At 41.9% G+C, this 26,731-nt stretch overlaps 1 protein-coding gene across 5 annotated transcripts in view; it reads right to left on the bottom strand.

Moving 5' to 3' along the window:
• Nucleotides 1-26,731, bottom strand: part of ZBTB20 (zinc finger and BTB domain containing 20) — an 808,814-nt gene that overhangs the window by 41,301 nt on the left and 740,782 nt on the right. For all 5 annotated transcript variants that reach the window (XM_057544981.1, XM_007181901.3, XM_057544982.1 and 2 more), the window contains 2 exons: nucleotides 20,533-20,696; nucleotides 19,969-20,156 (listed from right to left, as the gene is read on the bottom strand). In XM_057544981.1, the coding sequence (XP_057400964.1) occupies nucleotides 19,969-20,156; nucleotides 20,533-20,543 (199 nt within the window). In that variant the 5' untranslated portion in view covers nucleotides 20,544-20,696. The remainder of the gene's footprint in view (nucleotides 1-19,968; nucleotides 20,157-20,532; nucleotides 20,697-26,731) is intronic.

Below are 26,731 nucleotides of genomic sequence, written 5' to 3'. Positions count from 1 at the left end.
AATTAGGTCCGTTATTTTTCTTGAGAAGAAACTATACACTTAAACAGTGTTTATATAAAAACAAGCATCTTTTTGGGCTTCCCTGGTGGCGCAGTGGTTAAGAATCACCCTGCCAATGCAGGGGACACGGGTTCGAGCCCTGGTCTGGGAAGATCCCACGTGCTGCAGAGCAACTAAGCCTGTGAGCCACCACTACTGAGCCTGTGCTCTACAGCCCGTGAGCCACAACTACGGAAGGCCCGTGTGCCTAGAGCCCGTGCTCCGCAACGAGAAGCCACTGCAATGAGAAGCCCACACACTGCAACGAAGAGTAGCCCCCGCTCACCACAACTAAGGAAAGCCTGCACGCAGCAACAAAGACCCTATGCAGCCAAAAATAAAAAAAAAAACCCCAACCAAACAAAAAAAACAGGCATCTTTTAACTTACTAACCTGTTCACCTTTTGATCTCTGCATCATCATATGCTTATTTTTTAAAGGAAAAACAAAATTTTAACTTCAGTGAGTTCAAAGATCCAGCATAACTCCCAGGAATGGCATTCCTTTGGAAAATATCATCAACTGGTGATGAAATATAGTTAGGTAAGAAATTAATTTTTTGACTTTGGGAAAACTTTTGTCTGAACTTCAATAAGTGAGAAAACAGAACCCTATAGTGTCATTTTAGAAAAGCTTCTTGACTAATCACGGAGCTTCCCAATTCACAGAACCCCCTCTGTTGCTTACTGTTCTGAAACTGCTTTTGAAGCATATCTTCAGATTCATGCTCAAATGATCTCTTTGCTTGTGTCTCCCTGGAAAAAAAAATAAGTTGCTTCCATTGTGACAGCTGGTTTTTAAGCATAGCTGTTTGTTGGTAGGAGGGGGCTAAACTCTTTCTCTATGGAAAGTGTGGACTTGAGCCATGATAGACTGTAGATTCCTACTGAGGAATGAAGGCCTTCTATCTCAAAGTAACAAGGAAAAGCCCAGGAAAAAGGTAAATTTGTTTTGCTGGATGACTGGTTAAGATAGAAGCACAGAGGTGATTTGATGTGGGCCAGTTTAAGAAAGTAGCAGAAACTACATCTCAACAGCCCACCTAGGGTGATCCATTATAGAAGCAGGCACAGGATTTCCTTAAGAAAAAATAAGATGGAAGTTCCTTTTTGGCTCATGCTGAGATGAAGAAGAGTCTAAATAATTGTTGTCAGAACTTAAAACCTTGGGAAGCACTGGTAAGTAAGTGAAGTGGAAGGCATACTTCATAATTATTCTCATTAGGAGTAAGGTATTGTATTTTTATTTTATTTTTAGTATATTCTTGATGTATTCTCTTATATAATATTTTATTATATTATTTACATATTACAGGAAAAAAGATATGAAGCTGTAAGAGTCTTCTATTGCTATAGGTAACATTCTAGTTATCTTGACTTACTTCACTGATTTGATTTGATCTTATTTTCTCATTTTTCCCCCAATAAAATCTCTGCATTAATCTAAGAAGTTGGACATTTTGCCATCTCTTGATGTATTGCATTCATTCTTAGTTCTCTTCTCCTGCTGAATTTGTCCTGAGTTCTGAGATTCTTGTGCTTTCTCTACTTTACCAAATCTTATGTACCATTTGAGAACCCTATTCAAAGTTCTTCCCTCTCTGTGGAGCCTTCTTTGATTACTGAACTCCATCCTGAGTTTTCTCTTTAACTAGTTCCCACTGATGGGTGAGGTAATAAACTGAAACATTAATTTCTGTTTTTTCCCCATGGAATTAGAAGACTTTCATAATAATAAGGCGATTAAGAAAGACCAAACCTTCCATACCATTCTGGGCTCCTTTACTCCAGGGACTTGTGCCTTTAGAACCCAAATCAGAAGTTAAGCCCTGAAAACAAAGGCCCAAGACAAAAGCCTTTGTTTTTTGAATCTAGGTCCTCTATGGGGAATTAAGCTGGGCCCTTTCTGGGTGAGGAAGGGGACACGGGTGCTTTGGAGTTAGACTGAGGTGGCCTGACAGAGGAGAAAAAGAATCAACTTCTCCTCAAATGACGAAGGTGCCAAGGTTTGAGGTCTCTGCCTGTACACGACTCCAGTTGGGGTGATTGCTTGGCACACTTTTGGAGGCTGGACATAAAAAGACACCCAGTTGAGAGGAACAGTGACGCTCCTGGGCTGGGCCCTTGCTCAGCAGAGAGGACCATTGTGAAGTGTGTGTCTAAACTCAACTAACACAGTAGTACCAGGCGGTCAGATGTACCAGCCAAAATGGCATCTTTGTCAGGTAGACAAGTCATGTTGATGATGAAGACCATTAAAGGCTAAGGATCTGACTGATCCCTAGATTTTATGAGTTTTGTATAAGTCTAGGGAGGGGAAGGGAGCCCTAAAACTTGACTAAATTTCTTGCTAACTTAGTGATAGGGACCTTGGGTTTAATTTTCTATAGAAAAATAAGGAAATGTTTCTTGTACCTGAATGTTGTAGGATAGGTCTGAACTTTCTAACAGTCCTTAACAGTATATTATTGATTATTGTGCCTTTCCATTTTTTCTGCATTTGTGCCCGCCTTATCTCTATAAGAAGACTCCCAGCTTCCCGAAGGCTAGCACCTTGCCTTGTTATAACTACAACCACCATCACAAATTATCAGATCCCTCACTCTGCCCAGCACACTTCTTTCCACTGAGTGGGTCTTGTCTGAGGGTTTACTTGCTCAGCTCTCCACCACACATCACAAACATGCTAACAACAAGTAGGCACCTTGTGGCTCCTGAGGGTGCACCTTTTCTCTGAGCTATGTCTGCATGATGTAGTCCCACGGATCTTTGTGCCCCCGCAGTTCTGGGTACTGCTCTTCGCCCTGTCCTTTATCACCGTACCCCCTCTCATCAGGGAAGTTCAGTGTTCAGTATGAATTCAAGGTCTAAGGCAACTGGTTTTTTATGTGTTCACTGCATTTCCCACAATCTGTGCTCCTTCATTTATGATTTCTGACACATGCCATACTGTTCCCATCTCTTTGGTTCCATTTCCCCCAAGAGACAGCTCATTGGGTCCTCCTGTCATCTGAAAATTCAGTGGAACCTTGCAACTCAAAGTGAGAAGAGACAGCCAATCTGTGATGTGATATAAAAGTGATCAGGCCAAACTCCAGGCACTCTTGCCTAACTTAGTGAAGGTAAACTGCTCGGTAACAGATGTTACAGAGATTATCTATCAATCAGCTTTGATAATGGGTATTTATATTTGCATAAACAGTGTCAGGGATTGTTTAGAATATTTTCACTTGGTGGCCACTGGGTGTCCTCATTTACAAAGTAAATATGCAATATTTAGTGTGGGTCACCAGAGAGGATAAAAAGACACTAGTTTTCTCTTTGGCCTTTCACATACTAGATATAAATTTATTGCTGAACTCACAACCAGGTCACATATTAGTACTGTTTAAAAAGGTTCAGGTCAACTGTTAAAGTTTATAATCAAAAGTAACTTCTGCAGATCGCAGACATGAATTTACAAGGCTGCTTCCTCAGTCAGGGGGATTGTGATCCAGCTATTAGAATGAACGCGTACTCATTTGAAAATTGGCATGGGACTTTGGCTATCTGCCGAGAGAGTCAGGAGAGAGGAGCAGAGACGGTCTTAATTTATTCTTGAAAGAAAAGAGAACACCAAATATCTCCATGGGATATTTGTTTAATTCTGTTTTTATCTCAACTTTTCTGAAAACCAATTAAAAATAATAATGAGAAAGATAAAATATGTCCTTTGCTTGGGAAACCTGAAATAATGTGAAAAATAGTACAATAAGCTGTGTCATATAATGGTTATCAATCATTTCATATTTAAAGACAAAGAATTAAGTTATTCCTTTGTGGACCAATTATCCCACGTGTAAGAGAAAGAAGCTTGTGCCTCACAAGGATGGTGTAGGACAAATAAAATAGAATCTGAAAGCATATAGGGTTCCTAAGAAGAGAAACAGTATACAAGATAGATTTAAGGCATTACTAATCTTCTAATTATGGGTGAGTCACAGTTGTGTGACTTGTTCCTGATGGCAGACAGGAGTCAAGGCCAGAGCTCACGCAGCAACAAATATTTACTGTTGCGACCACACCAAGGCACTGCGTGTGACATGCTTCTGGGCAATCACTTTGTGCTCCCTAAGGTGATTTTTGCATGCTTGGGATGGTCAATGCTTCTAAATCTATATTACATATATCTCTGAGGAGATTATTTCCTTGCATGGCCAAAAGGATTTGCTTCCCCACCTTGCAAATTCTCAAACTTGAGATAGAGACCTACTACTGAATATGTAACAATACTTGCCTTCAACTAGCTAACCTTTTTCAAAAGCAAAGTTAACTGTAATTTTTTTTCACTAGTGTATATCTCCAGATTAATAATTATTTGCTGGCATGTCATTTCAGTACATAAATTAGCAATATGATTCTGTGCCATAACCAACAGTTTATACAGATAATATCAGGGAAACTGGGAAGATCCGACAGCTAGTCACTGCCTTGCAGAGATGCGCTCTGGTCGTACTTGGCTTTGCTTAACAGCCTTTTCTGCTTTTAAAGGACCACCCACCCATGCCTCTAGTACAGCCATCTGTAATTCTTAATCAACTGTTTAAATCTGCAACAAGTGCACAATAGCCAGGTCACTTTCACCCTGAGATTCTACTAAAGGATCGCCAGGTATTCAGAGCGTATGGAGAAATGTCTCATTTCTTCTAAGATCCTTAAATTCCTGGGATCTATAGCATTTTCTAGCCCTTTAATTAGTAGATTCATTTCTGAGCTACTGTAACCCTAAGACACATATCTGCAGAGCCCTCCTGACTGTGTTTGAAGCGAAGCCTTTCTCCTTTCAGTCTCCTCAGTTTGCTCCTTTAATTTCACTGTGAGTACTTCTGGAGGCTCGGTGACTGAGCGCCACACAGCGCAGGTCTTATCTGATGTGCTGGCGCCTGGTGTGGTCTAAGACACACCGCCGTTTTGTTCTTGAAGTATGGGACTGATGTTCTGAAACCTAGACTCCAACGCAAAGGAGATCATTAGCCTGTTTTGAGTGTCTCTCTTCTTCCCGCCTGGCCTCCTCCTACCCTCCCGGATACTTCCTTAGTCCTGTGCATTGGCAGCAGATGGCAACCATATTCCAAGGCTGAGCATGTACAAAACCGTGCTATGGAGAACAGAGTGGCTTCAACGTTAGCTTTCTGTTCAAGTGGGATGGCGGGGACTTCTGGAGCCGTGAACTCATCTCTCTTTCATTTAATCTTCCATGTATTCACCCAGGAATTTGTTTTTTGACACATCTTTCTACTGTCCAGCTAGTGGAGGGCGGGTGGCTGGGAAGTACTCTCTGGAGGGCCCTTCCAGCATGAGGGCCCCAGGATTCTACGCCAGCCTCTTGTTTCCCTGGGCCAGCTCTGCCTGCTGCAGATCACATCATGCCCTTCCCGTGAGAGGGGCTTGGGAGCACTGCGTGTGGAGTGGATTTCTCCAGAACTGTCTCCTTGCTAGGCTGACAGTCGCACGCTGTACTTCCTAGGCAAAGCTTTTTCACCTGGGAAAAGGGTGAAGCAAGGAGGAGGCTGTGGGGCTGCAGAAACCTCTGCAGGATGGCACAGTAATGGGAGGTGGGAGTGGGAAAACCTTTCCTTTTTGTTGTTTCAAGGTTTGCTGGAGCTTTCGCCTAATCATCTGTTTGAGCATCTTGAAAATAAGTGTCTATTTTCATGATATCTATCAAAAACAGGCACCAGATTATCCTACAAAGTCGACCTTAACCCTGCCATATTGCTACTAGAATCAAAACATGTAGCAGCCTACATCCAACAGAAAGGGATTCTCTTTTCCCAGCACCAAAACCAGAGGGTATCTGTGATACACTTTGTTTTGTAGGTCTGCTGAATGAAAACAATTAGGTAAAAAATCAGTAACTCTACTTTTACAAACTGGAGCAATGCTCACAAACACACTATGCTCTCGCTTTTGCTCAGTTCTCCCTACCACATTCACTCATTTATTCATTCAATAAATATTTGCTGGGCTTCCCTGGTGGCGCAGTGGTTGAGAATCTGCCTGCTAATGCGGGGGACACGGGTTCGAGCCCTGGTCTGGGAAGATCCCACATGCCGCGGAGCGGCTGGGCCCGTGAGCCACAATTACTGAGCCTGCGTGTCTGGAGCCTGTGCTCTGCAACAGGAGAGGCCACGATAGTGAGAGGCCCGCGCACCGTGATGAAGAGTGGCCCCCGCTTGCCACAACTAGAGAAAGCCCTAGCACAGAAACGAAGACCCAACATAGCAATCAATCAATCAATCAATCAATTAATCAATAAAAAATAAATCTTTAAAAAAAAAAAAATTTGCTGAGCACCTACTATGGCTAAGCACTTCTCTGCTAGGTGCTAAGAATTCAGCAGTGAACAAGATAGACAGAATTTATGCCCTTACAAATTCGTCCATCTGGCCAAAATAAGCATTTAATAATTTAACTGCTAGAATATTCCTCAAGGAACAGGAATAATTAATTTGTCTTACCTAGTATTTCTTCTGACTCTTTCTCAAACATGTTTCTCGAAGGTCCAGACTCCTTTAACCAAGAAGTTCTGTCTTAAAACTCTCTCTATTGTTATATTCATTCCTTTCTTGGCTACAATGTTGAGAGTTCAGATTGCAACGGCTACATTTTTTTTTTTTTTTTTGGTGGGATTGCAACCCTGAGGATCCTTACTTTTCAACCTACATGTATATTTTCTCTGTAAATATTGTATCATCTAATTTGTGTCTTTGGATTCTGCTGATTAGCCATCAACATGTGATTTAAGGAATACAGCATATGAGATGTAGAAATCATGACTCAGTAAGTTATTATTTTAAAGCTCTGACTTGGGATTTCTATGGACTTGCACACAATCTAGTTAAGCACTTGATCTGCGACTATTACTAAAAGCCTTATAGCTCAAGTTCCATACCCGTGTGTCTCTGGACTTCTACACTCAGCAGCAAAAGTGCTCCAGAGTTGAGAGAAGCAAATGTCTGAAATTATCTGCAAGCATTACCCCAAACTATGTAGGCATCACGGGACAGGAAAGGCTCACTAGGTACAATCAGCCAACAGGTCTTATTGAATTTCTTAAGATTATGGTTTTTTGCCAACTACTGCGAACTGCTTCAGAATGGACGAAGGTAAGTGAGCTGAGTGATTAAGAGAATCCTCCTCGGCAGTGAAACACATTTACTCTTGCAACTTCACTTCTATTTTGATTTATTTCAAAATACTCTGAAGCCACCAGGCAGACTGTCTTTCAAAACAGGTAAAAGATGCGTTTCTTTAGCTGTAAGTGCGTCATTTTGGAAGGGGCTGTCTGATGTGGCAGCACAGCACTTTGCCCATTCTCAGGACCTGAGGTTGTGGCCTCTTCAGGTATCAGGGCTGGAAGATGGACAGTGAGAGGATGCCTAAGGGTGCACAGTAGAGGCACGCACAGGTTCCACAATGCAGTCTGAGGTCAGACAGTAGACAAATCCCCTCTCCATAATCTGAAAATCTCTCATTGATTAGAATGTACTTGAGACAAGAAGGAACTTAATAGGTTAATACTATACTATACTATACTATAATGTAAATAATACCCTAAGCCTTCCCCAGACCAAGAAGAAAACATTCTGAAAGTTTTTTTTTTTAACTTCTCTGAACCACAGTTTCCTTATCTGTGAAATGGGGTGTTTTGTAAGAATGATATAATGTATTTGACAAAAAGTAGATGTTTAGTGGTATTAGTTCTCCTCCAGTGTTAGAAAACACAAGAAAAATGGGGGAATAAAAGAAGGCAAAAAGATGATGGAGAGACTTCCCTGTCTGCCCAGGCCTGAATCCAAGAAGGGACAAGGAGAAGGGCACTGGCCATTTCCTGAAGTGAAGAACAGACCCTCCTGCAGACCTACGGCTTTTGTCTCAGTCATTCCCAGGGGGAGGGATGGAGCACCTGCTACAACCTTCATTTATGTCGCATCCATTTTAGTTCATATTTACCTAATAATTTAAACCCCTTAAACTATAGCTAATGCTCAGAGTCACTGAGTGCTGTCTGTCTGGTCTGTTTTAGGGGCTTCCCATATAGCAGTCCCTCTAACCCTTATACTAATGCTATGAGATAGATACTATTTTCATTCTCATCTTGCACTCGAGGACATGGAAACATAGGGAGGTTAAGTAAAGGCACGTAAACTGCATGCATAGGCTGCAGTTCACATGACAAAGGGCAAACAACCAGACCAAGGGGTAAGAAAACATTTTCAGAGCAACACATGGTCCGAATCTTAGTCCGTTATCAACATGTTCAGGAAATAGCTTTCGAAGTCTGTTAGCACACCTGCCCCTGCCCTGCGGGCACACTGAGAACCCGAAAGAAAGAGCTTCAGGAGTCAGTCCACATCGGACTTTTCCTCCTTTGCTTCTTGGTTTACTCTCGGGGGCCAGGTTTGAGGATGCAGATTCTGACTGGGATTTGTCCTGGGGAAGTGGCTCTTTCCTTCCTTTAGTTCTCTGACCCCAATCTAAGCAAAGTTACACACTCGTGTCCAAGAACAGCCCGCACGTTGGCATGCATCCGCGTGCGCCTGTCTTCTTAGGAAGTTCACAGACTCTGAGAGGGAGGCCCAGTCATGGTGCCAGTGGAGTTTAAGGCCTCCAGCTCAGGAGCTCCTCCTCTGGAGGGAGGGGTTACACTCTGCTTAAAGTCTCTGCCAGTGCCACTACCCATGGACACCATGTCTGCTGGGGAGTGCCACTCAGCATGTCAGCCAAGGATTATGAGGCTGCTTCAGGAGCCTAGGATCCAATCACCCCTCTGGGACCTAATGTCAGGAATAAAATGGAATAGGCTACATTTAGGGGGGGTTTCTTAAAATTGGAGAAAAATATCCAGGCCTGCCTGGAGAGACCTACGATATTTCCCTGAAAAAAAAGATATACTTCCTTTTCCATGGGGTTAACTTCTCATGGTTGAAGTTCAGAATTTGCATGTGCATTTTCCATGAGACGTGGGATTACACTCTGTAGCTCAAATTTATATACACCTTTCTTTCATTATCTCCTTTATATCCAAGTCCCCGGTTGAGATATAAGGCAAAGAGACAATAAGTGATTATACAGGAAAGGAAATCATTACAGCAGAAAACTGAATGACAAAGTTAATTTAGTTACCACTTCTTGAAATTGTTCACGTGGTGTTCTACGTGCCACACCAAGCTTTCTTAAAAATTATGCATGCCCTCAGCTAATACTGCGTGAGATCTTGGCATAAAATTGATAACACGAACCTAGCTAAAACCACTGAGGATAAATGAGTCGGAGGAAATTCTTTTTTGGAGTTGGAGAGGAAAGGAAAACCTCCTCAAGGTCCATTTTGACGTCAACTAGGAATTCATTGTTCCCTGTGAAATTATAAAAACTCATATTCAAAATTCCTCCATGTGGTTGTTTGTATAATTTCTAGTAGTGAGAAAATAATTTTCTTATTTAGTTTTACAGTAATTTAATAGCAGAGCGAAATAACATTTCATTTAGCTGGTTCCAGAGCACCACCCTGAAGTAGGAGTAATTGCAGATTCTGTGTGTCCAGGGGACTGTGGCCTTAGGGATGTGTTTAACCATCAAAGAGAACAATACAGACAAAATAAACAAGTTAAAAATGCCCCACAAATAATGAACTTGATGTCTTGTGACAATGCAGGAGTACATGAGAACAACATATAGGCTTGTTATTAGCAACTACTTGAATTGGATCTATCATGAAAGAAAGTCACAGAATGTGGCATATAAAAAAAATGGATTATGCTTTGAAATAACTTGTTTTAAAAATTTTTAGAAAAGTTAAAGGCTCAAAGTCTATAATATCTGTCCTCTACCTAATGCTCAGAGATTACTGAGGGTTAGTGAATATTTGTGAAGTCATCCGAAGAGGATGTAACAATTTTTGCAAGACACTAGTTCTTATTAGCTACAGGGAAGAGAAACCAATGTCGGGAAGAAGTAGAGAAAGAACTAATATAATAAAATTACTGATTCTTTGGGCTTGGGTAGTGATTTCAAATTTCCTTTACATATATTTATCATCCCAATTGCCCTGTAAAATGAGAGATCTAATTCTCTCACCGTGCCTATTTAATTGCAGAGTCTCCCTTAACACTGGTTTTTATTCTTCAGTCTATAAATGGGCTTGGGGCTGCTGTATCATAAAAATATTCACCGCCCTGCTTTTGCATTACCTGTTCATTATTTCTTTTTAAAGTATTAAACTTTAAAAAAAACTGGTTCATTACTGTTGGTGTTCCATTCATTCTGTGTGCTCCTGAACCCTTTTCTAAGGTGTCTGCGTGACGCATCGGACTCTGTTCTCTCGACAGCCTCTGGGAGGCTGCAGTACCCGCACTGCCTACCTTCTACCTTTCCTCTCCCTGCTGGTCTCTCTGCACTGTCCTGCTTTTCCTCCTATATATTAGACCATCTTTCCTTTCCCTCCTTTGAGGGTTCTTCATTTTCTTTCTCTTTCTTATCACTCAATATAAATATTTCCCAAGGTTCTGTTCTATTTTCCTTTTTTTCTCTCAACAAAAATCTCCTTTGAATTTACTCCTACATTCATGGCTTAAAGTATGCCCCTCTTGGCCAAAGCATTTGCTAGCCCTAATTTCAAATCATCCTGCTTTACTCCAGTACCCTACTTATAACGCAATGTTAGTTGTCTGCACAGGGTCTACCCCTGGTATCTCATATTCAGCATTGTACAAAACTGAATTGTATTCTGCTCCTCTCATTATTCCCTTTTCACCTTCTCTCTTTGATATCTTGGAATTATCTTTGATGATTTCCTCTCTCTTATCTAATACTCTGTCAGCTCCTGGAGCTGTCCACCCTCATCCACAAAGTCTGTTGAACCTGGATCTTCCCCATCCCCCTGTCACCAGCCTCCTCGGGTTACCAATAATCTGAACAACTGACAAGGCTTCCTGGGCTCTGTCCTCTCTCTAGTCACCCCCTTCCACATCCAGGCATGTTCCACATTCCTGTTGCTAGATTAGATCTTCCCAAAGCAAAGTCCAGATCATGGCAACCCCTACTTAAAACTTTTCCACAGTTTTGCCCCAGAATACAAACACCTTATACCTTACCCTAATGCCTAACCTCCAATGAAATTCTATTCATCTTTCAAGAGACCTCAAATGGAACCTTTCCTGATAAACTGAACTGGATGTTAATGTTAACTGGATTATAATGTATTTTATGAACTTTCTAACTTCTATCTAAGATAGTGGTGATTTGAGGGCATGTACTAAGTCTTAGAATTCTTGGTGGCAGGGTCTGTTTGTCTCCAACTTTCTACCCCTGCAGAACTCAGTGGAGTGCCAGACACCTAAGATATACTCTACACATGGTTGCCAAGCCAGTGAATCGAGTCAATCGATGCTCTTGTGCATCTGGGTAAACAGGGACGTAGCTTTAACCACCCTGCAGGGCGGTTGGTTGTGCATGTATCTGATCTTCTCCATGTGACTCTAAGTCTCTGAGCACAGGGCTCCTGTTCATAAAACTGCATCCTGTACAATACCTAGGCTTGGTCCTCTACACGGAAAGCATTCAGTAAACTGATGGATAAATAGTCCTGACTCCTTCTGGTTCAGAGAATGTAAGTTCTCTTAGACGCAGACTCAATAACAGGCAGCACAGTATGGTGGGGATGGAGGGAGCAAGGTTCTATTTTTGGCTCTTCCACTCACTATGCTGAGAACCTTTTGGTATGACCCTTGTTCTCTTTTCCCCGTGTATATAATAATAGGTTTAAACCAGCTAAACTTTAATCTCTTTCAATGTTGATGAAAAGTTCTAACTGCACTCGTTCCTTAGAGAGAACAATAGATGTAGGAGCAGAAGAAAAGCAAAAAAAAAAACAAACAAAAAACAGATGTGCTTATTCAGCATGTGGTAATAAGAGGTTTCACTACAGTACCTGGTATGAAGTGATGGGTGGAAGGATCTGACTTGCAATTTCTAGAATCTTCATGCATGCTCTCAATCAAATGATCCTTCTCTGAAGGCAGTAGTACGTGTGTGTGTGTGTGTGTTTTAAGGTCAGGATGTGAGAGGCCCTGACAGATATGGAGGAACACTAATTTCATATAACGAAATTTGCCACGAGTGGAGGAAGCACATATGAAACTGTCACCAGCAGCTGCAGATAAGAATTAAAGATGTGCTTCAGCAAGACATGAGATGGAAAGATGAAGAATACAGCCCTGAAGGTCAGCAATCAGCCTTACCAATTATACGTGGACAATCATAAGCACATTCATGCAATATCTGGCAGAGTAACATGGCACGGTGTGACTCAAGGCAATGGGCCATGAGACCAGATTTCCCAAGGGACCTGGGAGGAGTTCATAAGAAGACTGATGGCTAGAATCTGGAGGGCCCAGGAGTCAATGACAGAGTTCCAGCATGGCCCTTACAGGTGACTCTGTGGCTCCAGGAATGAGCCTCTCAATAAGAAAAGTTATTTTGGGGCTTCCCTGGTGGCGCAGTGGTTGAGAGTCTGCCTGCTAATGCAGGGGAGACGGGTTCGAGCCCTGGTCTGGGAGGATCCCACGTGCCGCGGAGCGGCTGGGCCCGTGAGCCACAACTACTGAGCCTGCGCGTCTGGAGCCTGTGCTCCGCAACGAGAGAGGCCACGATAGTGAGAGGCCTGCGCACCGCGATGAGGAGAGGCCCCCACTTGCCGCAACTGGAGAAAGCCCTCGCACAGAAACGAAGACCCAACACAGCCAAAAATAAATATAAAAATAAATAAATAAATAAGACCTGGTGCAACCAAATAAATAAATAAATATTTAAAAAAAAAGTTATTTTGAATGATTCATCAATAAATTATCACTAGATTTTTCCTAATATTTTCCTACATCTACTGACCTCATGCTAAGAAAGGTACTTTTCCCATTAGAAAATAAGTGGTGTCTTGCTTTATTATTTATTTGGAAAGCAAATGTCTCTAAAGGGACATGTAGCTCAGCCCAGCTGACTTTTAATGACAGGCAATGTTACCCAAATACAAACTGTCCTGTGAGTTTATATTAAAATGAGGCAAACCGTAAGAAGGTCTGAGTCTGGTAACTGAACTGCTCTGTTTTCTGAGAACACCACGCTCTTTTTGTGCCTCTGTGGTTTTGCTTCTGTTCCTTCTGCCTGGAAGGCTGCTCCTTCCCTCTTCAGCTTTACACACACCTATTCCTTCCTGATCCAGGTCTAATGTCACCTCCCCTGCGAAGCCCCTTCCTCTGCTTCAGGAGGTTGGGAGCTTTTTGTGCATCATCAGACACTTTCACACCACATTTGTATGTCCCCTTTTACAGGTTTAAAAGTTGGGGAAAGTGTGTGGGGACACCATGAGTTCCTAAAGTGTGGGGATGGTATTTTGCTTGTATCTTCACCCCCCGTCCTAGCTGAGGTCTTGGCACAGACGCAGGGGTTCAACAGCATTTGATGCGTGGCTAAATGGAGAAAGGCATGAGTGAACAAGGTAAGAGTGACTTCAGGAAGTTACTGAGTCAAATGGCTATGGAAGATGTCCAGTTACATTAGCATTGTAGGGAGAGGACAATTTTTATTAAAAAGAGAAAACACTTTCATAAAAAGAGGTAGATTGTGACATGAAACTTCAAGACACATGATTTTTAAAAATAAATGTGTCCCCAGATATATGAAGTGGAAACTCTAGGAAATTAGAGCAAATAAAAAAAATTTAACTGGGCTTCTAACGTGTAAGTGTGGGATTAACACTCAAACCTTTAAATAAGAGGGTATCAAAGGTAATAAAAATAATTCTAAAGAGATTATGTATCAATTAACTCAGGAAAAGAAAGGTGACTTTTAAAAAGGGAAAGACTATCTTTAAAGAAATGAATCCACACTTAGTAAGTAAGAGGTTTACTTGGTTAATGAAATAGCAGGAAAACAAGATTAAACTGTTAGCAATGAAAAGGTAAATATATAATTCTTTATAGGAAGTAGAATAAAGAGGAATGTGAGACACTCTGGGGACAATGAGAGCATTTAGTTACATTAAAGATGCTCTATTTACTGTTTAACTGATATGGAATCTATGAGAAAATTAATAGCAAGCCATAGGATAATAACTATCTGTAGTGGCTTATTTCATCCCATTTTGACTATTTCTTCTGCAAATTAGTGTGACCCCAAAATGTTTTCAGGATTGTCCAACTTGTCCTAAATTCCATAAATAAACTCTTTCAGAGGATGCTGTTTTTTGTCATGTCTCTATTACAGTTCTTCACAGATGGACCATTTTTGTCCTTCCAAAGTCTAAGAATAACTCTTTCAGTTATCAAGACATACCAAAATCCAGTACAGCTGCTCCTGTGGGATTCCAGTTAGTTTAGACACATCTGCTGAGATACATGCATTTGAATCCAAATGAAGCTTTTGTTTGATGATACATTTTGAACATTTATGGAGGTTTTTTTGGGGGCGAAAATGTTTTTCATTTTTTGGCACTCCAAACAGAGATCTTCAGTTATAAACACTGCCTTCTGAGCACCTCCAGCAGAAATCCAATCCTTTCATGCGAACAGGTGCCTCAGGAAGTTTTTGGAAGGTTTTACACTGAATCAGCTTTCTGATTGGAAACTTTCTGAAAACGCAGTCGAATTTGCCAAAGAGACCTTCAAACTTGCTTGAGCAGTTTTCACTCATACAGACATGCATTCACACGTACAGACAGCCCAAGTAAAAGCAATCAGAGCCCTGTAAAGCTGAAGTCTTTTTCTTAAAGGTTAGCTACTACACACAACCAAGCTAAACAAAAGGAATACATGACAGGAGAGATAATGAAGAAATAGCAAGTACAGAGGTTCAAATTCTCCATAAGCATGTTCCCCTTAAAGCTTGACCTGAGCATTTAGACGACACATCCCTTCAGTAAAAATTCTATCATCTCACCCAGTTTCAAATAAACCTTCAAGTATTTGTGTTCTTAAACACTGTACCTTAGAGCATTGCTACTAATCCTTTTTACTAACAAACTTGTTCAAACAGTTATTTTTGAAACACGTCCTTCTCTAACACAAATAGGTCAACCAGATTCAAATCTAAAGGAATTAAAAACACTGCTCTGTAAATCAGGGATTCTTTGGAAAAACCTCTATTTTACGTGAGTCCCTACGACTTTTCTTTTCCAGTTTGAATATAAACTGAAAAGCTGTTACAGAGTAAGACAACTTTTTAAGCCTTAAGCCTGAAGAGTTATTACAGAGTAAAATCACTCCCCCATTGGGCATGCCCAGAATTCAGGGGGAAATCTGCTTTGAAGTTGTTCTGATGGCCCTGGACCAGATGCTCTAAGGTGGCCAGAAACCTCTGTCTACACCCACTTAGCAGATTTCTGGCTCTTTATCAGGGACTAAGGTTTATTTGCAGAAATGAATCATTTCCTTCAAAATATCCTTTACCCTATTTACATGCTTGCATATTCCTTCCATTTTCTTTTCCCCCTACAGCTTTACTAAGGGAATTAATTATCTAGAAGAACAGGAACATACAGTAAGTACATCTGAGATGCAGGATGAGACACAGTATGTCATCTATTAGGCCTGGCTAAGACCAGCAGCTGATGCTAAATGGGAAGGAACATGCACCAAATGTTTTTTAATCACAAAGTTAGTAATTAATTGCTCTTTAAAATACATTTTATGCTTCTTTCTGTCTGTGTACATGAAATACACATTTATTACATGCCAAAAATTACAACATTATGGTTTAAATGTGACTGGCACGGAAGTCCGGAAATCAGAGTTAATGTTCCCACAGCAACTTTAATTCTGTCCGTGCGCACATGTAGAGCTCTAATCGTCTTCCGTTCCAGGATAATACATATAGATGGTTTGGGAAGGGAAGCTAAAGACCCATATCCTCAACTGTAGTTACAGGAAAAAAACAAAAGATAAAAGCTGTGCTCCTTTCCATGTACGTGGATGAAAAACAATGTCCCCACGCCTGGTGTTGTGTAATCCGGGAATGAAAGAATCTGCTATAATGCTGGGACTCAAGGGGACAGTTTCTTTTGCTGTGGGAACCTGAACTTTGCATTTCCTGACTTTGGCGTAATTAAAATGTCAGCCTTAATGTGGCATTAATGGAGTTTGCCATAAAAAATCCTCTTTGTTTTGTTCTCTAAAAAAATTGCTTAGAAGTTCACACTGAACCAAGTGTACTGATATCTTCAGGCTTGGGGACTGAGGCAAAGGGGTGGGAGGGGGAAGGCCAATGAAGGTGGACGGCAAGAGAGAGCCAAGGAAGGACCTACCCGGCTCCTTGACAGCGTTCAGCCCGGCAGGGTCATGCTACCTACAGAGTGAAAGTTAAACCCACCCTCACAACAGTTTGGTAATGTGTAAAGTTTAAATTAAAAATAAATAAAAACTGCTAATGTGTAAGTGCATCTTGGCAAGGACACAAAAAATGAGACGATCTGATGAGGCCAGTGCAAAACCTGAGAAGGTAAGTAACCACGGATGTCAGCTTCCAACGAAACAAAGACATTGGACTTAGGTGGTTCTACAGCCCAAAGCAGGGAGACTGCCAACGGGGGTGGGATGGGGGTGCAGAATCGCTTCTCCCTTCAGTGGGAGCCTTATTTGGGGGAAAACAAAATGGGAGCATCTTTCACATGTACATGACTGTGATGTGCTACGGCTTGATAGTTGTCAGAAAAGGTTTTCCTGTGGAGAGCTTCGTCTGCTCTCCTGACTTGGTTTAGTCCTGTTAAGTGTTTAAAGGGAGAGCCTGGCTCAACTCATCCTCAGCCTGTGCAGTGGGAACTGTTCTGTCAAACGCCTAGGGGTTTGGTACCCTTTGCATTCCGAAACTCATCCTAATGCCTTCCGCTCTCATCATCTGCGTTTGTTTACCATGAGACTATTAGAAAGGGTGACGAGGTGACAAGCTAGGGGGTGATGGGGGAATATTGCTAAAAGGTGATTGTAGTGGGTGCACTGAAAAGCAGCACACGTTTCAGTAGCGATATTAACCTCACCATTTCACCAAGGAAAGCGTTTCTCAGCCATATTCCTTCTTGCTTTGACTTTTACTGGGATCTTCTGCTGAATTTGAAGTGGCTCGCAGGTTAAATAGCCACCTGAGGATTTAAGGGGTCGGACTTGTTCTCTTTGCTCCAAAACGCGGCCTGTGTCCTTCAGATGCAACAACGCCATGGCTTGCCCACCCTGATCAGTTCGTAGACAGAGCTGAATTTTCTTCCGTGGGGAGGCGTACCCATCGTGTTCTATAACCTCGTCACCAATATGAGTAGTTGAACATTCTCAAGATGCCTGTTTCGAGCCAGGAATGCCATCTCCAGGCTCAGAGCAGAGAATTCAGGCTGCTCACAGTGAGGGCAAATCCACAGACATCCCCCTCTCCCCCTCCCCGTATCTGAACGAGGTAACTACTAAGCACGGCATTCATCTATCTGGGTGTCAATTTTCTCAGTTTTCTCATCTGTAAATTGGGAAGAATTATAATGACTGATGGGAAATGGACATTAAGGCATGACTAAGAATAATTTTGCTAAACACATGACAAATAAAAAGGTGCTGTAAAAATTCAGGCACTTGTGAAAGCTTGGAACACCACATACTGGTGGAATGTTTCTGAAGTTAAAGATACTAACAAGTCAAGGGCACTATTTTTAAATGCCCCAAATCTGTTAGTTCTAAATAGAAACTGAATATTTTACCTTAAAGAAATTAGGCTTTTAAATTAATCTACGGTTAGAGTGACATTTGAAAGTAAAAAAAAAAAAAAAAAAAAAAAAAAAAATCCTCTTGAATGCAAGAAGAGCATCCAAAAATCTTAACAGCTTAAAATAAACCTCTTTCCTGTCTTCTCTCAAGCAAACTCCAAATGGACAGATTTCTGTGAATCTTTCCTCAAAACAATTTTCTTCTAAGTGTAGGCTCAAATCAGGACAAACTACAATCCAAATATATTTGGAGAAAAGTATAATCAATTTAAACAACAGGTTGGAGCAGAGAAGGCTTATACATCTTAATGGCAAAATCAGAAGGACTTTCTGAACAGCTGGAGATTAGGCTTCTCCTCCCTATTTGTTCTCCTTCCAACTGTATTCAGACCTTACTGAGCTTGGATCCACTGGCTTCCTCAGGGTCACCAAGGGGCTGTGCCTTGTACATATTCCAAGCTGACGCCAAGGCCTGGTCAGATGATGCTTATGGCAAAGTATAATACACAGAGCCCAATGCCCTTTCTATTCAGCAAAACATTCATTTTATTGTAGTGGGATTTCTGGGCTAAGGCCATTCTGTGTAATCTTCCCCATAAGCTGTGGCAGAAAGCCAGGCATTGGAGGTCTGCATGCAGGAGCTCCAGGTCCTTCTCCACAGGAGCAGGCTACCTTCCTGGTAGGTAGGGACAGTACGCACATGTCTACGGGCACCGCGCCATGCTATTTTCCAATTCTTCCTGTAATTACTGTTAGGCTGGAGACTGCCAGGCAAGAAGGCCAAGGATGTTACCATTTTGATGGTCCACTGAACACAGTCCCTGCTTCTGACCCCCAAGTTTCTGTATAGAAGCAGCAGCTTTGTACAACTTACATGGGCTGCAGAGATTTGGATCCTGTTATTTCTCGTTTCGTTTTCTAGTGACAGCTGGAGTGTGGTCTCAGCTCAGTCACGAGTAGAAAAAGTCTCCTTCACCCAAACCCCAGTCCTTAGGTCATGTCCCTTTATCCAGGGACTATTATGATGAAGAAAGTAGGGAATGGAATGTCCCAGGCTCATTCACCTCTCACCCTTTTTGCAGAGTTACGTTTGCTTTGTCAGAAAAATAACAACAGGAGATTTAGAATCTCATTTCCTAATTAATAATTTTTGCTTTGTGGACAGGATAAATGGAGTCCTTTTTGGAAAATAAAACTTTCTTGGTCTGATCTTAATCCAAAGACGAATATGCCAGCTTTCTGCCTGACATCCACTGTGGAGATCAGTTCTGAATAGTTGTCGGGTATCTCAAGACTAAAAGGAATATTCTTTCCGATTGGACTCCAAGTGATTCCATTCCTTTCCATTGTCAACACATGTGTTTCTTTCTCTCTGAAGTATTGAGTTACATTTCAGAAAATACCTCCCAAACGTGATTTATCAACTTTCTTAAAATAGAATTTGAAGAAGTGACGACTCTCAGATTATTGGGAAGACAGCAAAAACAAACAGCAACGGAGTGATTTCAGTAGTGACAATCTCATTAAGCTGCCCTTTTCCAAATTTAGCCCATAGGCAGTTTTTTTAATTAAAAAATATTTTTAACCTAAATTCTTATTGGCTACGTGAAGTCTGGGTGGCTTCTGAATTCTTGGAAGCCATTCTCTTTTCTTCTGTAAATTTATGCTGTCCTTTAACCACTTCAAAATAAATTAAAAACTGGAAAGACAGAAATTCAGCCAAGCTACAATAACTAATGCAAAGCTGACTTGTGTTATGTAATCTTAAAATGGAAGTTTCCTTTTGAGGTCCATATTTGGTTGTTCAATTTTGTCATGGTGGAAGTACCATTATTCAGATCATGGGGACAAAAGAATAATTAGAAAACAGCAACACGGCTTCTGTTTTTGAGTTAATGATATGAAAGAGAATGTGATTGATGTAATTAATCAGCCTTTTGAGGCCAAATGGCTGGTCACCTGGTTTTGAAATACACTCTAGCTTTGAAAATATAGATGTTGGCTGACTCAAAATGGTGGCAAGTTACTTTTGGCTACTTTAGAAGACCGAATGGAAACAGCTTGCTCTGAATGCAAAAAAGCCTGAACCCGGGGGAGAAGCCTGCTCCCAGCACCGCAAAGACACCATCACCTTAGTGGTGTAAGTGGTGTACTCACAATCAGATGACCCGGTGTGAGCGTGAGAGTTTGTCAGTGAATGTGTTGAGTGGATGAGGGCTGGGCCTGGAGACAAAACAGCTTCAAAGTTCAGGCAGGGAAGGCCCGGCTTGGCGCTGGATCCACCCGGCTGAGTAATCTCATTCTCCTCAGATGCCTTCTGGTTTTCAGCTGTCTTGGGTTTCTTCCTGAAAATAAACAAAGGGCCCTTTGAAGGAACTGACTGCATATTTGGGAAAAGGCATTTTTAGAATCTGTTAAAGATAACTTGATTTTTTTTTTTTTTCTGAGGGGGGATGGGAGGGAGTCCAGTATGTCCCTTGTTTTAAAACAAGCTGATTCTTGTTTTTTTCCCTCCAGTAATGGCCTAACTGGGAACACATGAAAGCATATGGGCCAAGCAAACAGCACCACATTTGGACTCTGTTGGCTGCATAAAAAGACCCTGTCCCAGAACTTTAGACAGCTTGAGCTACGTATGGCTGACATTATCCAAGAAAGCATCCTTTTTTCCCCCGTTAAGAGTTTTAACATGGTCTGGAAAAATACTAGTGGAGGTTTTACCGTTCTAGCATTTGTCAGGAAGCTTAGAGACAGGACCCGTGGAGTAATGGGAGGAGCACTGGGCTGGGAGTCTGGAGACTTGAGCTATGGTACTAGCTGTGCCTCTAACTTGCTGTGTGGCCTTGGGCACCTCACTTCACCTCTCTGGGCTTCAGTTTCCTCATCTGTAAAATAAAGGGCTTGGATTAGAAGGCCTTAAAGGTTCCTTCCGGTTTTCAGTTTCTATTCATGGAACACATTATGTAACAGTCAACTTTCTTGCTGCTATTAGATTTTATTTTAGATCAACACATAATTTCAAATCACAATCTAAATTTGCAGGTTGTACAGATGAGAGGGGTAGTGATGAAAGGATTTGTTAAAGCAGCAAATGAAAAGTGAAAAGAAGAGCTTAGACTCCAATAGGTAAAGAAGGAAGGTGTCACACAGAGAGCCTCTATTCCAACTCTTTACCCACGTGAAGCTTAAGATTCCCTTTGTTTTTTGATTTAGTGCATGATCCTGGAGTACAGGAGTGTGATTGTGTGTTTGGGACTGTGTGTTTGAAAAGAGATGGGTGAAGGGAATTAGAGAGTAATTGTCACTAATTGTTGTTTGGGACCAGGAATAAGAAGTAAAAGAGCTCAGCCATCAGTCAGCTCCTCTCCCTAGGATCATGCAACTGATGTAAATGAACAAATACTTAGCTTATGCTGCATGCACCCTAGGCCCTAGTCAAACCCGATTGGATTACTTGTCATACCCTGAACATCCCCCCAGTTTTCTTGGTTCTGTGCCTTTTTTTATCATCATGTGTATGTGAACAGAAAAAGTATTTTCTTATTTTTTTGGTTGGAGAATATGTGTGGTACAGAATTTGTTGTAAGTAGGTCTGTTCCCATGTTTCCCTTGTTTCTCTAAGCACGGCAATGGACTTGTTATACAGAATATTTTGTATTGAAATTTGTTGTACTGGGTAGTTAAATCTGCCCTCGCAGAATATGGTGTTATGATTAGCATGCTGTGTTTCTGGTCCAACAGGTTGTGAAATCAAATCTGCTTTTCCAGAGGGCAGGAGGCAGAGATGGCATGGTAAAGATGAAAATAGAAGGAGAGCTTTCAGACATATTTTTCAGGATGGAGGAAGCCAGTACAAAAGCAACAAATTGGATTCCTTTACCTACTCTTTGTTGAATGGGTGACTAAGAAACAAACCCCCAAATCTTGAGGGTCTACATGGACCTTCAAGGAGCTCGTTTCTGGTTTTCAGTGTAGGGAAGTATCCGAGATCAAAGTTTCCAAAGCCCAACTCGTTTTTTTCCATGGAAACCAACGCTTCCTCTACGGTCCCTATTTCTATCACTGCTGTCTGTCACCAGGTTTGTCACCGGGTTGGAAACCTCAGGGTCATACACCTTCCTCTGCCTTAAAGCCAGTTTGTCAAGTCCTGACAATTGTGCTTCCTTCATATTTTGCACATCTATATTTCCATTGCTATCACCATAACACTTTTTATTTAGACTGTTGTTTACTTGCTGACTCCCATCCTCCTTGACTGCTCTACTCTCACAGCTTTGATTCACTAAATCTGAGATGACCACGTTAGGCTGACAGTCAAGGTGAATTCCATGTCTATGAGACTGTAAACTCTCTGAGGGCGAAAAACATGTCATAGCTATTTTTGAAGTCCCTGTGCTCACCCATTCGTTCCTTCTTCCTTCCCTCCCACTGTTCATTTATTCATGTATTCATTTCACAAATACTTGTTACGTGCTTATGATGTGCCAGCATGGGCTAGGAAATAAAACAAGCCTGGTTTCTGCCCTCCCAGATTTGCTGTCTAGTGTATACTGTTAAGCAGAGTTGCTTAGACAAAGCTGTCATTCAATATAGGTGTGTTGATGGAATGAAATTGAGTTGAAATTAAAGCATATTGTGAGAATAGTTATAGTCTGAATCCCAATTAAGTTTCCTATTCTTTACGCAGCAGGGAAATCTACCTTGACTGGCTGCTTTTCCTTTGAATCTATGAAATGCATTTGATAAGAGTAGGACCACTTTGCCCACTGAAGCTAGGCTGGTCCTCATGAATCATGTAAATATCGGGATGAAACACTGACAGACATCACTTAACGGAAAAAAAAAAAATTATTTCTGATACTCATAAACAAGGCCTAGGCTAGTTTCAGATGTGTGCTTTAGGAAATTAAGGAAGCCCTCTTCCAAACATGAGTACGTGGTCAACCCACCAACATGACTCTTTTATTTTTAACTTTGCAAAAGTTGTACTGTTCTTTATATCAATGGCCTTGCTTCCTTCCCTAGATTTGATCCTGCTTTCTAACTGACATCTTGCACCATATTCTCCTGTTTGTTGTCTCAGGGGTCACCTCTGGAGAACATTCAGAGCACAGAGGCACTGAAACCACTTCTACAAACAGAAAATACTGAAAACTCAACCTTTGGGCTCACCCCTTCATTTGCCTAATATCACTTTACTTGTCCTTAGACCACTGGGCCGTTTCCCAACTGCGCAGATAACAGAGAGACACTCATTGTCCTTAGAAACAATTCATTTTCCATCTCACTCTCTCTAATAGTTCTTTTGGATTCCTTTTTCCAGAGCTGAGAAACACTAAAACGTAGCAGCAATCTACATCTAGACATGCACAGGTGCAGTTATTTTCACCCTATTTTTGCAGTTCATATTTCATTAAGGAGGAAAAAGCAAGTCCTTATTAATTAATTGAAAATACCTTCTTTGGCTGTGTAAAAGAATTATACAAGCGCAGCACATCTGAGGGCAAGTCTCTCCAAGCCTCGGTGGCTGTGCACTATTCCCTGGAGCCTGTAGAGGGCAGCAGCACACAGGCGGACTCCAGGCAGCATGTCAGGCAAACTCCCCACCACACCAGAACCTTCCTTCTGGTCACCATGCCAAAGGTTGGTTTGCCAAGCTCTGGCCGGCCGCTTAGCCTCTTTCTTTCTTTTCCCTCTCTCTCCCTCTCCCTCTCCCTCCCTCTCCCTCTCCCTCTCTCTCTCTCTCTCTCTCTCTCTCCCTCTCTCCCTCCCTCCCTCCCTCAATGTTAAAATTATACACTCTGATGAAGTCGCCCCTCAACCGGAAAATGAAAGCTCCAATGAAAAATTAGGCGAGCCAACGACAACAAAGAAAGAAAATGGGAGAAAGGAGAAAGGGGGCTGGTGAGGGGGAAGGATTTAAGAACAAGAAACGGGCAGATGTTTCGTAAATACATGCAAAGCAAAACTGGGTGTACGCGAACACTTCCCCAGAGAAACAGACCAATCACTGTGCACTTCCTCCCGCCGCACGGGTGGAGCTCTGCATTCAAAAAAAGTGTGGCCGCAGGCACCTGCGTTTCAACGGTCAGTTCTGACATTCTATCTCCCAATTGTCCAAAGAGAACAAAAACATTTTCATCTCCCCACTACAGACATTTCTGTTATGAGAAGAAGGCTGTTTCAAGAACGGGGAAGGCGATTTAAGGTGACGGGAGGCTGAGTTAGCCAGAGGGAACTACTGGTTTTTAACTCTCATTGTGCTGGCCCTGGCAACAAGTTTTGGGCTGAAACATAGCAGTGAGTAAGGCTGTGGATGATGCCGGCTCTTTCCTTACTAAGACCGTATTTTATGTGTCAAGAAATATACATGAAAACATACTGAGGAGATGGTAGGTATTAAGCATGTTAAATGCATGGAAATTAACTAGGTCGGTGGCATTTGATGTATAGATTTCACACTTCTTTGCACATATTGCACACATACAGTGATGGCAATGCTTTCGGCAACATATGGAAAATAAATATTTTATCTGTGTGAGCTCTCATCAGTCTCCGGGGGCTGCTGAGGGAAGAGTGTTCTCTTCTGTCCCCCTCTCCCAGTTTTCTCTCTTCGCTGGGCTCCCACCCTCTCCTGCACATTAACATGCCTTCCACTTATCAGCCTGGTTGGATGGAAAAGAATTAGTCAGAACCTCTTTTTGATAAATACTCAGTCACTGGATCATGACAATTTTGACCCATGACCTTGCTCATGAAGTCCTTCCCCCACCCCAATCGTTTTGGTGTGGTAACTATTTCTTTGCTCTCCTTCCCAATAATACATGGAAGAGGCTTAGTAGAGTGTTTGGGAAGAGGGGCAAAGGGGAGGTGGTAACAAACCACCCCAGTGGGGGTTGGTAGTAGAACTGAGCTCTATCAGTAGCTGTGCACCCTAGGCAGATTCCTCTGCTTCTCTGGGCCTCAGTTTCCTCATCTGTAAAATGGAAATAATAATACCTTCTAGGGCTGATGTGAGGATTAAATGAGACACTTCCTGTCAACTGATTGGCATAGCGCTGGCACACGGTCAGTGCCCCATGAGGGTAGCTCTTTCACAGAAAGCATCAGTTCTGCGGTTTTCATCATTTCACCTAGAAGGAGGCACTTCCTTTATCTTTTTTTTTTTTTAACATCTTTATTGGAGTATAATTGCTTTACAATGGTGTGTTAGCTTCTGCTTTATAACAAAGTGAATCAGTTATACATATACATATGTTCCCATATCTCTTCCCTCTTGCGTCTCCCTCCCTCCCACCTTCCCTATCCCACCCCGCTTTATCTTTTTTAATATCTAGATTTGGGCAGGGGCAAGTGGATTGTAATTTCAGCAAAGGCAGAAAGAATGCTAGGATAAGCAAACTCTTCTTCAACACTTGGATTTTACCGTATCACCCCCCTGACACCTTCTTTCTGTTCACGTGTTTGTCACTGCTGCTACTACACTATTAGCTCCTCTTGAAGTTGAGAGTCAAGCAAGCTACACTTGGCCTAGAGAAGCCCATCAAACCTGAGCACTATGGTCTATTCATTGAAACCAACCTTTGGTACTCTATCTTATCACGTCTTCTTACAATTTATCCTTTCACCGCTTGGTCTAATATTCTCAGATCCATTTAAGATGTTTTCATGATTAAAATATTTTATTCCCTCAATTTTTCAACCTTCTTGGCAAGGTTGATTTATAATGTTTTTCAGTATATTTCTCCCTCACTGTATCAGTCAGGATCTTGGCAAGAAACAGATGGCACACTCAGAGGTTTTAACTGAAAAGCGTTTAGTGAAAGGACTCTCTACTGGGGTACAGAGGAGGTTAAGGGATCCTCAAGGGATGGTGATACACCAGGGACTAGCAATGGTGCGAGGTTGTTAATCTCAGCTTTAAACTGCTAAACCGAAGGAGCGAGGAAAGGTGTGGAGTTCCCTAAGTCTAGTCAGAACTGGAGTAGGGAAGGGGCTGGACTCATAATACCCTGACCCCACTCTCCTCCAACTCTCATGTCTCTTTCTGATGCCTCCTATTGCCTAAATTCAAAGGGAAGCCAGAGGAGAAGGCAGCCTAGGTAACGTGGTCCAGAGAGGTCGGTCTCCTGGGCCATGTATCAGGGCAGAGAATGTTCTGGGGTTTTTTTGTGTGTGTGTCAGGGGTGAGGGGGAGATGAATAAGCATACTTATTTTTCCCCTCTCCATTTCCTTTACCCTTTTCTTCCCAATTATACTTTCTGGAAGGAAAGACACAGCAAATCAAATGAAATCAGTTCTCTCTTAGTGTCCATTTACCTGTTTTGTCTATTTGTAATTTATGGGGGAAGAAAACTGAACATAAGCTATGTGAGAGCAAGGATTTTTGGTTTGTTCTGTTCGGTGCCACACCCCTAGTGCCTAGAACAGTGCCTGGCACATAGTAAATGCCCAGTAAATTTTAGTTGGCTGAGTAAATATACTCATGTCTGCTGTGCCAGACGCTACATATACGTTATCTCATTTAGTCATTGCAACAATCCAGGTAAGTAGGCAGGTTGCCGAGCCCAGTTGTGCAGGTGGTGTGGGAGTGGGGAGGCTTTAAAATCTAACACTCACCCACTCCTTACCCACTTCCAGGCCTTGAGACTTCACCCAGGTATTGTGAATCCATAGGGAGGGATACATTTGAAATTAGTCCACATTTTTATACCATATTCACCTCACTCAATGAAGGTTTTGCACCTATCAAGTCTCTGTAAGTTTTATTATTTCTCTTTTACACATGAGAAGCCGAGTTTCTGAAAAGCAAAGGCTGCAAGGATTAGAACCCAATTTGTCCATTCTCTAGGACCTGCAAAACGTGAATGCAGGCACTGGCATTCTGCATAGGGGAAACATGTCTAATGGCACAAACAG

Source organism: Balaenoptera acutorostrata, chromosome 4 (genome assembly GCF_949987535.1).
Source record: "Balaenoptera acutorostrata chromosome 4, mBalAcu1.1, whole genome shotgun sequence".
In the NCBI taxonomy this organism is placed as follows: Eukaryota; Metazoa; Chordata; class Mammalia; order Artiodactyla; family Balaenopteridae; genus Balaenoptera; species Balaenoptera acutorostrata.
The sequence above is the reverse complement of the archived record's forward strand: the minus strand, read 5'-3'. Positions and strand labels throughout refer to the sequence as shown.